The sequence below is a fragment of the Theropithecus gelada genome, chromosome 7b (genome assembly GCF_003255815.1).
Source record: "Theropithecus gelada isolate Dixy chromosome 7b, Tgel_1.0, whole genome shotgun sequence".
In the NCBI taxonomy this organism is placed as follows: Eukaryota; Metazoa; Chordata; class Mammalia; order Primates; family Cercopithecidae; genus Theropithecus; species Theropithecus gelada.
The window spans coordinates 72455518-72470449 of NC_037675.1; the positions used below are offsets into that span (position 1 = coordinate 72455518).

The following is a 14932-nucleotide window of genomic DNA, read 5'->3' on the forward strand; positions in this document are numbered from 1 at the left end:
AGCTGGGCCTGGTGGCACATGCTTGTAATACCAGCTACTCTGGAGACTAAGGCAGGAGAATTGCTTGAACTGGGACCCGGGAGGCAGAGATTGCAGTGGGCTGAGATCACGCCACTGCACTCCAGCCTGGGCTACAGAGGGAGACTCTGTCTCAAAACAAAAAAACAAACAAAAAAACTGTAGTGTGCTAATGTTAATGCACATTGTGTTTTGGCAGGATATGAATATAGAATATGCGTGATTTCTGGTGTTTGCTATAATTCATTAATGAATATTCTAAGGCAAATCCATCATATACTTTCAATTGTGATAAAATATGTATTTTTTCTAAATCTCATGTGTCCTTGCATTCATTTTTCCCACTTTCTGGTTTTTCCCCTTTGTAATGGTCTCTCTCTCTCTCTCTCTCTTTAAGGTACCTACTGTCAACAACGGGAAGTGGAGGCCATTACTGAAGGTGTAGAGGAAGATGAAGGATTTTGCTGTTGTGAACCTGGCCATATTCCTCACATGCTTTCATTTAATGCTGCATTTAGCCAGCGATGGCTAGCTTGGGAAGTGATAGTCACAAAGTATATTCTGGAGGGGTATAGCATCACTGATAATAGTGCTGCTTCTATGCTTCAAGTTTTTGATCTTCGGAAAGTACTCACAACTTACTATGTCAAGGTAAGAGTATGTGTCTACTTAGATCTTCAGATAATCAAGAATTTCTTCTTGGGAATAACATATATATATATGTAAGTATATATATGTATATACTTTTTTTTAACTTATGCTTTGCTTCTGAGTACTTATTTAAATTCTGTAGCATCCAGAAAAGTCCATAAAAATAGACCTACTAATGTCTTGCTTTCTCTTTGTTTACTGAAATTCATTCCATTCATTCATTAATAATAGCTAGACATTTGTAGCTTGTGTTTTAGGCATTGTGCTAAGGAATATGTACACACAAATATGCATACACACATGATTGTCTTACTTAATTCTGTAAATAAGTGTTTCCCTATTTTACAAATAAACAACTTAAGGATCAGAAGTTAACTTGGCCAAGGTCCTCTAACAAGTAGAGTTTGGGGCTTAAAACCCAGGCTTGTCTGACTCTTGCGCCCTTGCTCTTGACCACTGCTTTGCACAGCTTTCATTCAACAAACTGAATAAAAGTATTGCAAAATTCAAGAGGTCCCCAAGACCACCCTCACTTCTGACATCAACTGTAATTTTGGGGTCCCCAAGGCCACTCATAGGTTCAGTAAGTTGCTAAGAGTTGTGCAGATGCCTGTTTCTCCCAGCAGTGAAGCATGGCAGTACTCACAGGGTGTTGTCCACCAAGGAAGCTTGCTTGAGCTTGGTGTCCTGTCATGTAGGCATGGTTGACCATCCACATGGCCAACATAAGTCTCCAGGACGTCCAGAGGTCGTGCTGATACTGTGTGGCTCTAGGTCCTCAGCTGAACAAAGACTGTTTAACAGGAAGGGCATGCCAAGGCTTAGAGGTTACCCCCTACAACCCAAGGGTAAAGGCCAAACCCCTCATTGGGCAAGGTTAATAATCCTTTACTGCACAAGAGATTCTATTTTTGCTAAAGAGTTTATAGAAATACAGTATGGTTGCGACTTAGGGGCTTACAGGTAAAACCAGTATTTTTAAGAAGGAAACGTGTGCTAAGCTTTAATAACCAACATCTGAATTTTTCACACCTTTTTTTCTTTTCTTTTTCTTTTTTTTTTTTTGAGACAGGGTTTCATTCTGTTGTCCAGGCCGGAGTACAGTAGCATAATTGTAGCTCACTGCAGCCTTGACCTCCAGGGCTCGAGCAATACACTCACCTTAACCTCCTGGGTAACTGGGACTACAGGTGCATGCCACCACACCCAGCTAATTTTTTATTTTTTTGTAGAGATGAGGTTTCACTATGTTGCCCAGGCTCTCAAACTCTGGGCTCAAGCAGTTCTCCCACCTTGGCCTCCCAGAGTGCTGGGGTTATAGGCATGAGCCACCATCCCCAGCCTGAAATTTTCGTATCTTATGTTGTTACCTCTCCTCACCACCTTATTTGCTGATTGGGATGAACATTGAGCCTTCCATTTAATGTTTGGCTAAACCTAACCTCAGGAAGCTAGAGATTGATTTCACAATATTTTTTACTCGTGTGTGCGTGTGGCATTTTTTTCTCTAGTTATAAATATGTATCTCTATAACTTGGCCTAGGACCACCAGATGGCCTTAATAACTCTCTATGATAAATTATTCAAAATAAGTGCACTACAGTAAAGTTTTTTTTACCTCTTTTGAAATATCCTAAGTTCAAAAGCTCTAAAATCAATAGATTAGGGCCAGGTGCGGTGGCTCATACCTGTAATCCCAGCACTTTGAGAGGCTGAGGCGGATGGACCACTTGAGGTCAGGAGTTCAAGACCAGCCTGGCCAATGAGGTGAAAACCCATCTCTACTAAAAATACAAAAATTAGCTGGGTGTGGTGGTGGGTGCCTGTAATCCCAGCTACTTGGGAGGCTGAGGCATGAGAATTGCTTGAACTCAGGAGGTAGAGGTTGCAGTGAGCCGAGATTACGCCACTGCACTCCAGCATGGGCGACAGAGTAAGACTTTGTCTCTAAATAAATAAATAAATAAATAAGTAAAATAAAATAAAATAAATAAACAGAATTGTTTTGAAGTTGCTTTGTTGAATTTGTGGTTGTGATTTTAAAGTATTAGATGTTTTTTCATCCAGTAAGGCCTGAGGTATATTATAGTATTCTTAAAATATATATGTAGAATATTGAGGGAGAATTTATATCGTTATAAATAATTGTAATGGGGGAATTTATATCATCATAAATAATTGGAATTTATTTCATTGATGAATCTGAGTTAATTGAAATTGTAATTTAATCTGAATTCTTTTTTTTTGTCTTGTTCATGTTAGGGTATCATTTATTATGTTACGACCTCTTCAAAGCTAGAGGAGTGGCTAGCTAATGAGACAATGCAGGAAGGACTTCGTCTGTGTGCCGATCGCAATTATGTTGATGTGGACCCGACCTTTAATCCAAACATTGATGAAGACTATGACCACCGACTGGCAGGCATATCTAGGGAGAGTTTCTGTGTGATTTACCTCAACTGGATAGAGTACTGCTCTTCCCGAAGAGCAAAGGTAGAGTTTATTTCATTTACAACTCTTTGAATCCAAGTTTCTCCAAAGATGCAAAGAATGTCCCTGTTCTTATGAGGTCAGTTTTTCCAGACCTTCCTCTTTCTGATCTTCTGGTTAAGATAACCTAACTGGTTCATTATGGTTAGGCCAAACCAACTCTGCCGAAACAGGTTAAAGGAAGTGACCTCCCGCTTTCTTTCATTTGCAGTGTCCCAGTCTCATTGTCCAGGTAGCACCTCCTCTACCCTGGGTATGCATAAGCATGCACATACATTCACATTCCACGCATTACCCTTCAAAATCTAGTCCTTAAGAAATTCTACCTCTCTCTGCCACACTTAAGGATAATTAGATGTGTTTGTCCCAAATACAAAGTCTAGACCAGTGCTGGCTAATAGGCTTTCTGCAGTGTTGGAAATGTGCTGTCACTGCCACATGTGGCTGTGAAACACATGAAATGTGGCTAGTACAACTAAAAAGCTGAATTGTAAATTTTATTGAATTTTAACTGATTTAAATTTAGGAGCCTGTGTAGCTAGTGACTACCATATTGGACAGTGTGGATCTAGACCATTGATTTCAAATGTGAGTAAAAAAGGCATAGGAACTTGTAAAAGTTCAGATTCCTGGGCCCCACCTATAAGATTCTGATCTAGGTCTAGGCTGGGAATCACTAGGGGTGATTTAATTCTGGTGGTTCCCAATCCACACATTAGGATAACATGTTTTATCCTAAAAGTAAGATGAGTTAGGGACTTCAGCAACTATGGCTTCCTTCTAGGTCTCATGATTTTTGTGGTAGTATCACACCCCTGGTCAGACTCCATGTAACATAATCGCAATGCCAAGGCCTGTGATTACAAAGCTAATTCCTGCCACCACTACTGCTTTTTAAGCAAAAGACTTGTGTAGTTGAACCACCAGCATCCTATGTACAGATTTACCCACTATCATGTAGCGTAGTGAGCTATCTTGACAACTGGTGCCTTCATCATGGTCTAGGAGGTACATACTGACCATCTTCAGATTTAGCACTTGGTTTAGTCCTTCTTTGCCACCACTTAGAGTAAGACAGCCATCATATCAGCCTCTTTTTACTCCATCAGTAAGAACAGGAGCATCTTGTACTTCCTCTCTGAGTGGTGGCTTTGAGCTTTTGTACTAGATGTGCAGTTTATATGGAGCAGAGTAGTATATCTTAAAAGAAGAGATAGTGAGTTGGATAAAAGAACCTCACAGAAGGCTCAGAAGACCAGTAGACAGTGGCTGGAAATAGAGGACCTCAAAGCTAAACTTCTTTCCTCCAAACATATAACAAGTAGTTTTATCTTTTCATAAATAAAATATACTTAAAATGTTTTGCATACTGTTCTCAAATCCTTGGACTGACTTTTGTTGGGAGAAGTAATGGGAACAGTCATATTATCCTATAGCTCTTCTTTGGCTCAGATGATATTGGTTATTTTGTTGTGATTTAATCATGATGTTTTTTGCTAGGGGTTCACAGTGTACCCACTCAGGAACAGGGTTCCATCCTACCTTAAGGACCTTTAGAGATTATTGCTGAGGTCATGAACATGGCTCAAGGAAGTCCTGATTGGTAATAAATCATATATTCAAAAGGTTTACCTCTAAACTTGGGTATCCCCAGTCTCTTCAGGTAGCTTATTTCACTAATCCTGGTCTATTTTATTTTCTACTCTTAGAGTCTCTTTAGAAGAAGATTATCAGTTGTATTTTTCCAGCTATATGGTCTCCCGTTTGCCCTAGTTTTTCTTTTAAGTTGAACAAGATTATCTTCATCTCCTTAAGATCTTGGATGCTATTCTCTGAATCAGCATTCCCGGAATAACCTCTTCCTGGGGACGTTAATCAGGCCAGACTTGCTGACTCAAGCTGTAGTGCCCTCATCTGAATGTTTAAAAACTGCCTCAGACCCTTCTTCCGTAGTTCCCTTTCAAGATAGTATAAGATTGTTTCTGAACTAACTGCATTAAAATTACCTTCAATGCCAAAATGAAAGGATTCATCCCAGTTTCTTTCTCCTACTTTTCAAACGATAAGTATTTCTTTCACTTTATTGTTAGTATTAGCAAGAATTTTTGGTGAGAATTTCTAATGCAATTTCGGGAGTAGGGCACATGCCTTCTCCAACAGTAACAAAATAGTGCTACCAGGCTTGAACTAGTTTTTTTCTTTCAGCAAATTAAAGATGTTGCTATACTGTCTTCTGGCTTGCATTGTTTCTGATGAGAAGTCCGCTGTCATTCTTTTCTTTGTTCCTCTGAAAAAATGGTAGGTACAATATAATATCTTTTTTCACTGGCTGCTTTTAAGATTTTCTCTTTATTACTGGTTTTAAGCAATTTAAATACAATGTGCCTTAGTGTAGTTTTCTCATGTTTCTTTTTTTATTATTATTATACTTTAAGTTCTGGGATACATGTGCAGAACGTGCAGGTTTGTTACATGGGTATACACAAGCCATGTGGCTTGCTGCATCCATCAACGTGTCATCTACATTAGGTATTTTTCCTAAGCTATCCCTCCCTTACCCCCCCCATACCCCAACAGGCCCTGGTGTGTGATGTTCCCCTCCCTGTGTCTATGTGTTCTCATTGTTCAACTCCCACTTATGAGTGAAAACATGCAGTTTGGTTTTCTGTCCCTGTGTTAGTTTGCTGAGAATGATGGTTTCCAGCTTCATCCATGTCCCTACAAAGGACATGAATTCATCCTTTATTATGGCGGCATAGTATTCCATGTTGTATATGTACCACATTTTCTTTATCCAGTCTATCATTGATGGGCATTTGGGTTGGTTCCAAGTCTTTGCTATTGTGAACAGTGCTGCAATAAACATGCATGTGCACGTATCTTTATAGTAGAATGATTTATAATCCTTTGGGTATATACCCAAAATGGGATTGCTGGGTCAAATGGTATTTCTGGTTCTAGATCCTTGAGGAATCGCCACACTGTCTTCCACAAGGGTTGAACTAATTTACACTTCCACCAACAGTATAAAAGCATTTCTATTTCTTCACATCCTCTCCAGCATCTGTTGTTTCCTGACTTCTTAGTAATCACCATTCTAACTGGCATGAGATGGTATCTCATTGTGGTTTTGATTTGCAGTTCTCTAATGACCATTGATGATGAGCTTTTTTTCATATGTCTGTTGGCCACATAAATGTCTTCTTTTGAGAAGTGTCTGTTCATATCCTTCACCCACTTTCGGATGGGGTTGGTTTTTTTCTTGTAAATTTAAGTTCCTTGTAGATTTGGATATTAGCCCTTTGTCAGATAGATAGATTGCAAAAATTTTCTCCCATTCTGTAGGTTGCCTGTTCACTGTGAGGATAGTTTCTTTTGCTGTACAGAAGCTCTTTAGCTTAATTAGATCCCATTTGTCAGTTTTGGCTTTTGTTGCCATTGCTTTTGGTGTTTTAGTCGTGAGGTCTTTGCCCATGCCTATGTCCTGAATGGTATTGCCTAGTTGTTGTTCTAGGATTTTTATGGTTTTAGGTCTTATGTTTAAGTCTTTAATCCATCTTGAGTTAATTTTTGTATAAGGTGTAAGGAAGGGGTCCAGTTTCAGCTTTCTACATATGGCTAGCCAGTTTTCCCAATACCATTTATTAAATAGGGAATCATTTCCCCATTGCTTGTTTTTGTCAGGTTTGTCAAAGTTCAGATGGTTGTAAATGAGTGGCATTATTTCTGAGGCCTCTGTTCTGTTCCATTGGTCTATATATTTGTTTTGGTACCAGTACCATGTTGTTTTGGTTACTGTAGCCTTGTAGTATAGTTTGAAGTCAGATAGCGTGATGCCCCCAGCTTTGTTCTTTTTGCTTAGGACTATCTTGGCTATGTGGTTTCTTTTTTGGTTCCAGATGAAATTTAAAGTAGTTTTTTCCAATTCTGTGAAGAAAGTCAGTGGTAGCTTGATGGGGATAGCATTGAATCTATAAATTACTTTGGGCAGTATGGCCATTTTCACAATATTGATTCTTCCTATCCATGAGCATAGAATATTTTTCCATTTGTTTGTGTCCTCTCTTACTTCCTTGAGCAGTGGTTTGTAGTTCTCCTTGAAGAGGTCCTTCACATCCCTTGTAAGCTGTATTCCTAGGTTTTTTATTCTCTTTGTAGCAATTGTGAATGGGAGTTCACTCATGATTTGGCTCTCTGTTTGTCTGTTATTGGTGTATAGGAATGTTTGTGATTTTTCACATTGATTTTGTATCTTGAGACTTTCCTGAAGTTGCTTATCAGCTTAAGGAGATTTTGGGCTGAGGCAGCGGGGTTTTCTAAATATACAATCATGTCATCTGCAAACAGAGAAAATTTGATTTCCTCTCTTCGTATTTAAATACCCTCTATTTCTTTTCTTGGCTGATTGCCCTGTCCAGAACTTCCAGTACTCTGTTGAATAGGAGTGGTGAGAGAGGGCATCCTTGTCTTGTGCCGGTTTTCAAAGGGAATGCTTCCAGCTTTTGCCCATTCAGTATGATATTGACCATGGGTTTGTCATAGATAGCTCTTCTTATTTTGAGATAGGTTCCATCAATACCTAGTTTATGGAGAGTTTTTAGCATGAAGGGGTGTTGAATTTTATCAAAGGCCTTTTCTGCATCTGTTGAGATAATCATGTGGTTTTTGTCATTGGTTCTGCTTATGTGATGGATTACGTTTATTGATTTGCATATGTTGAACCATCCTTGCATCCTAGGGATGAAGCTAACTTGATTATGGTGGATAAGCTTATTGATGTGCTGCTGGATTCTGTCAGCCAGTATCTTATTGAGGATTTTCTCATTGATGTTCATCAGATATATTGGCCTGAAATTTTCTTTTTTTATTGTATGTCTGCCAGGTTTTGGTATCAGGATGATGCTGTTCTCATAAAATGATTAGAGAGGAGTCCCTCTTTTCTGTTGTTTGGAATAGTTTCAGAAGGAATGGTGCCAGCTTTTCTTTGTACCTCTGGTAGAATTCAGCTCTCAGTCCATCTGGTCCTGGCCTTTTCTTGGTTGATAGGCTATTAATTACTGCCTCAATTTCAGTACTTGTTATTGGTCTATTCAGAGATTCAACTTCTTCCTGGTTTATACTTGGGAGAGTGTGTGCGTCCAGAAATTTATCCATTTCTTCTAGACTTTCTAGTTTATTTGCGTAGAGGTGTTTATAGTATTCTCTGATGGTACTTTGTATTTCTGTGGGATCAGTGGTGATATCCCCTTCATCATTTTTATTGTGTCTGTTTGATTCTTCTCTCTTTTCTTTATTAATCTAACTAGCAGTCTATCTATTTGTTGATCTTTTAAAAAAAAAACAGCTCTGGATTCATTTTTTGAAGGGTTTTTTGTGTCTCTGATGCCTTCAGTTCTGCTCTGATCTTAGTTATTTGTTGTCTTCTGCTACCTTTTGAATTTGTTTGCTCTTGCTTCTCTAGTTCTTTTAATTGTGATGTTAGGGTGTTGGTTTTAGATCTTTCCCAGTTTTTTCTATGGGCATTTATGCTATAAATTTCTCTCTAAACACTGTTTTACCTGTGTCCCAGAGAGTCTGGTACACTGTGTCTTTGTTCTCGTTGGTTTCAAAGCACTTATTTATTTCTACCTTAATTTCGTGATTTACCCAGTAGTCATTCAGGGGCAGGTTTTTCAGTTTCCATGTAGTTGTGTGGTTTTGAGTGATTTTCTTAATCCTGAGTTCTAATTTGATTGCACTATGGTCTGAGAGACCATTTGTTATGATTTCTGTTCTTTTACATTTGCTGAGGAGTGCTTTATTTCCAACTATGTGGTCAATTTTGGAAGAAGTGCGATGTGGTGCTGAGAAGAATGTATATGCTGTTGATTTGGGGTGGAGAGTTCTGTAGATGTCTATTAGGTCTGCTTGGTCCAGAACTGAGTTCAAGTCCTGAGTATCCTTGTTAATTTTCTATCTTGTTGATCTAATATTGACAGTGGGGTTTTAAAGTCTCCCACTGTTATTGTGTGGGAGTCTAAGTCTTGTAGGTCTCTAAGCACTTGTTTTATGAATTGCGTGCTCCTGTACTGGGTGCATATATATATATAGGATAGTTAGCTCTCCTTGTTGCATTGATACCTTTACCATTATGAAATGCTTTTCTTTGTCTTTTTTGATCTTTGTGGGTTTAAAGCCTGTTTTATCAGAGACTAGGATTGCAACCCCTGCTTTTTTTTTTTTTTTTTTTTTGCTTCCCATTTGCTTGGTAAATATTCCTCCATCCCTTTATTTTGAGCCTGTGTGTGTCTTTGCACATGAGGTGAGTCTCCTGAATACAGCACACCGATGAGTCTTGACTCTTTATCCAGTTGGCCAGTGTGTGTCTTTTAATTGGGGCATGTAGTCCATTTACATTTAAGGTTAATATTGTTATGTGTGAATTTGATCCTATCATTATGATGCTAGCTGGTTATTTTGTCCGTTAATTGATGCAGTTTCTTCATGGTGTCGATGGTCTTTACAATTTGGTATGTTTTTGCAGTGGCTGGTACTGGTTTTTCCTTTCCATATGTAGTGCTTCCTTCAGTAGCTCTTGTAAGGCAGGCCTGGTGGTGACAAAAATCTCTCAGCATTTGCTTGTCTGTAAAGGATTTTATTACTCCTTAGCTTATGAAGCTTAGTTTGGCTGGATATGCAATTCTGGGTTGAAAATTCTTTTCTTTAAGAATGTTGAATATTGGCCCCCACTTTCTTCTGGCTTGTGGGATTTCTGCAGAGAGATCCGCTATTAGTCTGGTGAACTTCCCTTTGTGGATAATCTGACCTTTCTCTCAGGTTGCCCTTAACATTTTTTCCTTCATTTCAACCTTGGTGAATCTGACGATTATGTGTCCTGGGGTTGCTCTTCTTGAGGAGTATCTTTTCGGTGTTCTCTGTATTTCCTGAATTTGAATGTTGGCCTGTCTTGCTAGACTGGGAAAGTTCTTCTAGATAATAAACCTGAAGAATGTTTCCAAGTTGGTTCCATTCTCCTTATCACTTTCAGATACACCTATGAAATGTAGGTGTGGTCTTTTCACATAGTCCCATATTTCTTGGAGACTTTGTTCATTCCTTTTCATTGTTTTTTCTCTCATCTTGTCTTCATGCTTTATTTCATTAAGTTGATCTTCAATCTCTGATATCCTTTCTTCGGCTTGATCGATTCAGCTATTGATACTTTTGTATGCTTCACGAAGTTCTTGTGCTGTTTTTCAGCTCCATCAGGTCATTTATGTTCATCTGTAAACTGGTTATTCTAGTTAGCAATTCCTCTAACCTTTTTTCAAGGTTCTTAGCTTCCTTGCATTGTGTTAGAACATGCTTCTTTAGCTTGGAGGAGTTTGTTATTACCCACGTTCTGAAGCCTACTTCTGTCAGTTTGTCAAACTCATTCTCCATCCAGTTTTGTTCCCTTGCTGGTGAGGAGTTGTGTTCCTTTGGAGGAGAAAAGGCCTTCTGGGTTTTGGAATTTTCAGCCTTTTTGCACTGGTTTTTCCTCATCTTCGTGGATTTATCTACCTTTGGTCTTTGATGCTGGTGACCTTCGGATGGGGTTTCTGTGTGGACATCCTTTCAGTTGATGTTGATGCTATTCCTTTCTGTCTGTTAGTTTTCCATCTAACAGGCCCTTCTGCTGCAGGTCTGCTGGAGTTTGCTGGAGGTCCACTTGAGACCTTGTTTGCCTGGGTATCACCAGTGGAGGCTGCAGAACAGCAAAGATTGCTACCTGTTCCTTCCTCTGGAAGCTTCGTCCCAGAGGGGCACCTGCCAGGTGCCAGCCAGAGCTCTCCCGTATGAGGTGTCTGTTGACCCCCGCCAGGAGGTATCTCCCAATCAGGATGCACAGGGATCAGGGACCCACTTGAGGAGACAGTCTGCCACTTAGCAGAGCTCGAATGCTGTGCTGGGAGATCCGCTGCTGTCTTCAGGGCCGGCAGGCAGAATGTTTAAGTCTGCTGAAGCTGCGCCCACAGCCACCCCTTCCCCCAGGTGTAGGTGCTCTGTCCCAGGGAGATGGGAGTTTTATCTATAAACCCTTGACTGGGTCTGCTGCCTTTCAGAGATGCCCTGTCCAGAGAGAAGGAGTCTAGAAGGGCAGTCTGGCTACAGTGGGCTTTGCTAAGCTGTGGTTGGCTCTGCCCAGTTCAAACTTCCTGGCGGCTTTGCTTACACTGTGAGGGGAAAACTGCCTACTGAAGCCTCAGTAATGGCAGATGCCCCTCCCTCCACCAAACTTGAGCATCCCGGGTCAACTTCAGACTGCAGTGCTGGCAGTGAGAATTTCAAGCCAGTAGATCTCAGCTTGCTGGGCTCTGTAGGAGTGGGATCCACTGAGCTAGACCACTTAGCTCCCTGACTTCAGCCTCCTTTCCAGGGGAGTGAATAGTTCTGTCTCGCTGGCGTTCCAGGTGCCACTGGGGTATGAAAAAAAACTCCTGCAGCTAGCTTGGTGTCTGCCCAAATGGCCGCCCAGTTTTGTGCTTGAAACCCAGGGCCCTGGTGGCATAGGCACGTAAAGGAATCTCTTGGTCTTTGGCTTGTGAAGACCATGGGGAAAGCATAGTATCTGGGCTGGAATGCACCATTCCTCACAGCACGGTCCGTCATGGCTTCCCTTGGCTAGGGGAACGAGTTCCCAACCTCTTGTGCTTCCCAGGTGAGGCAGCTCCCCACCCTGCTTCTGCTTGTCCTCAGTGGGCTGTACCCACTGTCTAACCAGTCCCAATGAGATGAGCCAGGTACCTCAGTTGGAAATGCAAAAATCACTTCCTTTCTGCCTTGATCTTCCTGGGAGCTGCAGACTGGAGCTGTTCCTGTTTGGCCATCTTGCCAGCCACCTCTTTGGCCATCTTGCCAGCCACCTGTTTGTGGTTATTGAAGTTCATTGAGATTCTTGAATCTGTAGGTACATAATTTTTTTCGGATTTGGAGACTTTTCATGATTTTTTTAAAAATCTATTAAATGCTTTATTAATAAAAACACACACAAACTATAAAGGACTAAGAAATATAAATATCTGTGTCATAAGCAAACATTCAGGATCAACAGAATGATCAAAGGAGACGGCAACAAATTGGATTCCTACGGTGGAGAGGGCATCTTCACTGGTGAGGGGGGACCCCAGCTGTAACAGCTTTTCCAGTTCTCTCTCCCATCCAGAACCACGAGAGGCACACCATTCAAGGGGAGGTGTGCATTCCGGTGCTTCTCAGGCAGGTCAAAATTCTCAAAATCTATAGGATTAAAAGGGGAGCATTTTTCTACTTCTGGATAGGTGTCATCAAGGCAGGAATAGAGGTGGTTTTAGCTTTAACAGTCTTCTCAGTCACAAGGCCCAGACCCCAGCTTCAGCCCATCCTTAGGAGCCACACGGGTGCCTGGTTCTCTATTTTCCTTATCAACAAGGATCAGAGTAGTTATTCTGGATTACTCCAATACTCTCCCTCCACTATTATTAAAAATAGTTTTTTCTGTTTTCTTCTCCCCCTTTTGCAGGAACTCCAATTATGTTTATATTAGGCTGCTTGATTGTCGTACAGCTCCCTGATGCCCCATTTATTTTCAGTCTTTTTTCTCTCTGTATTTCATTTTGCATAGTTTCTATTGCTAACTTTTTGAGATCATTTATCTTTTCTTCTGAATTAATATACCAATAATCCCATTCAGTATATTTTTTATCTTAGACATTGCTTCATTTTGTATCTCTAGAATTTTGATTTGGGTCCTTTCTACAAATCTTCTATGTCTCATTCAACATGCTCAGTCATTCCTCTGCCTTCTTAAGTTTATGGAATATAGTTAAAATAGTTGCTTTAATATCCTTGTGGGTTAAGCCTAACATCTGTGTCAGTTGTGGGTCAGTTTTGATTGAGTGGTTAATTGATTGTTATTCTTATTATGGATCCTATTTTCCTGCTACTTACATGCCTTTCAATTTTTTATTAGATGTCATTCTTTTGAATTTTACCCTCAAGGGTGCTGGATATTTCTGTATTCCTGTAAATAATTCTTGAACTTCATTTTGTGACACAGTTAAATTCTTTGGGGACAGTTTGATCCTTTCAGGGCTTGCTTTGGAGGGATCAGAGCAGCTGTTAGTCTGGGGCTAATTCTTCCCCATGACCAAGACAATGCCATCCTGAGTGTTCTAGCCAGTCCCAAGGTTTTCTGCTATTCCTTTCTATTCTGTTGGGATGATTCTTTTCTCAGCCTAGGGTCCTCTGTGCGTGTGCTGATCAGCACTCTGCTGCAGATCTCTGAGTTCCCTCACCTTCCTCTCTCAGTAGCTGTCTCTCTAGCACTCTGCCCTGTGAGCTCCAGCTGACTCAGAGGCCTCCGGCTCAATTTGTGCTCCCCTTTCTTGTGGTCTGGAAACTCTCTAGGTAATAAGCTCAGTCAGTTGTAGGGCTGCCTCATTTGTTTCCTGTCTCTCAGGAACCAGTGTCCAGTGTCTGAAAACTGTTGTGTCATGTATTCTGCCCAGTTCTTTGGCTGTTTCAGGTAGGAGGGTAGATATGGTCTCTATTGAATCATCTTGGCTGAGGTAAATCTGAACTGAATTAAAAAAAAATTTTTCTCATCATAGAAACAATACATTTTTAATCTGGAAAGTTGACAGGGAAAGGGAGGTAGAGAAGAAGAAAAAAAGAGTGAAGATCACCTGTCATTTTATCACCCATTGTAACTACCTTTAGTATTTTTTTTTTATACAACTTCAAGTCTACACCCACTCTCTTATATTTTTCTTTTGTATTTCTTTAAACTAGTGCTCTCATACTCTTTATTTGCTGTTTTGTAACCTGGACCCAAAATTTTTTTCAAAATGCCTACTTGATGAAACTAGAGTATGTGCTGTAAGAGGTAATATGTCTTTAGAAACAATCTAATTGGCAAGCAACTAGGACATCTCTAACACAGTCGCCATTAACTAAATTATCAAGTTCATGATAATTAACCTATCAATAGTAAGTTAATATCTTAGACTGTTCCCCTATTGTGTTTATAAGTTAATGGTTTATAAAGCCAAAAATAAATACCATTGGCAAAGTTAGAATAATTAAGCTAATTATTAGCCTGTATCATTGATTCTTCACCTTTAGCATGGATTAGAATCACCTGGAGAGTGACTGCTAGACTCCATCTCTAGAATTTGATATCAGAGATCTGGAGTGGCCAGAGATTTGCATTTCTAACAAGTTTCCAGGTGATGTTGATACTGTTGGTCTTGGGACTATACTTTGAGAAGCACTGCCCTGGATTGTTTTTTGGTAACTGAGATGCTACCAAGATTTTCTTTAGTATTATGTAAGGTAATCAGTGATTATTATTTCGACTTTCTTAGAGGGAGAAACAGGACAGTTACCAGCTTCTTTCAACTGTAAAGTATGTAATTGTTAAAAAATAAAAAGGTTGAGGAGAAACAATGTTTGTGAATATCAACTTGATTTTCTTTACTATGTTTATAGTCACTAATAGGCTAACTCGTCTGCCACTAATTGCCTGCTTGTCAAGTTATGGTAAAAAATAAGTAGTTAAGAAAAGAAAAGAAAAGAAATAAGTAACTAATAAATAGAAATATTGTATTTTCAGGAGAGGGTAATATCAGTAATCCCAGTAAGTACTTTGAAATCTTTAGCTAAAATCCTAACATTTTATAATAGAGTCAGTTTTTTTTTGTTTTAATTATGTTCCATTATTATGAAATTTTATATTTTATTTAAGGATTCCAAAGAAACTCCCCATACACAT

At 39.7% G+C, this 14932-nt stretch overlaps 1 protein-coding gene across 2 annotated transcripts in view; it reads left to right on the forward strand.

Annotated features, from left to right (window-relative positions):
- PCNX1 (pecanex 1) overlaps positions 1-14932 on the forward strand; it is a 205880-nt gene that overhangs the window by 164537 nt on the left and 26411 nt on the right. For both annotated transcript variants that reach the window (XM_025391999.1, XM_025392000.1), the window contains 2 exons: positions 416-669; positions 2932-3162. In XM_025391999.1, the coding sequence (XP_025247784.1) occupies positions 416-669; positions 2932-3162 (485 nt within the window). The remainder of the gene's footprint in view (positions 1-415; positions 670-2931; positions 3163-14932) is intronic.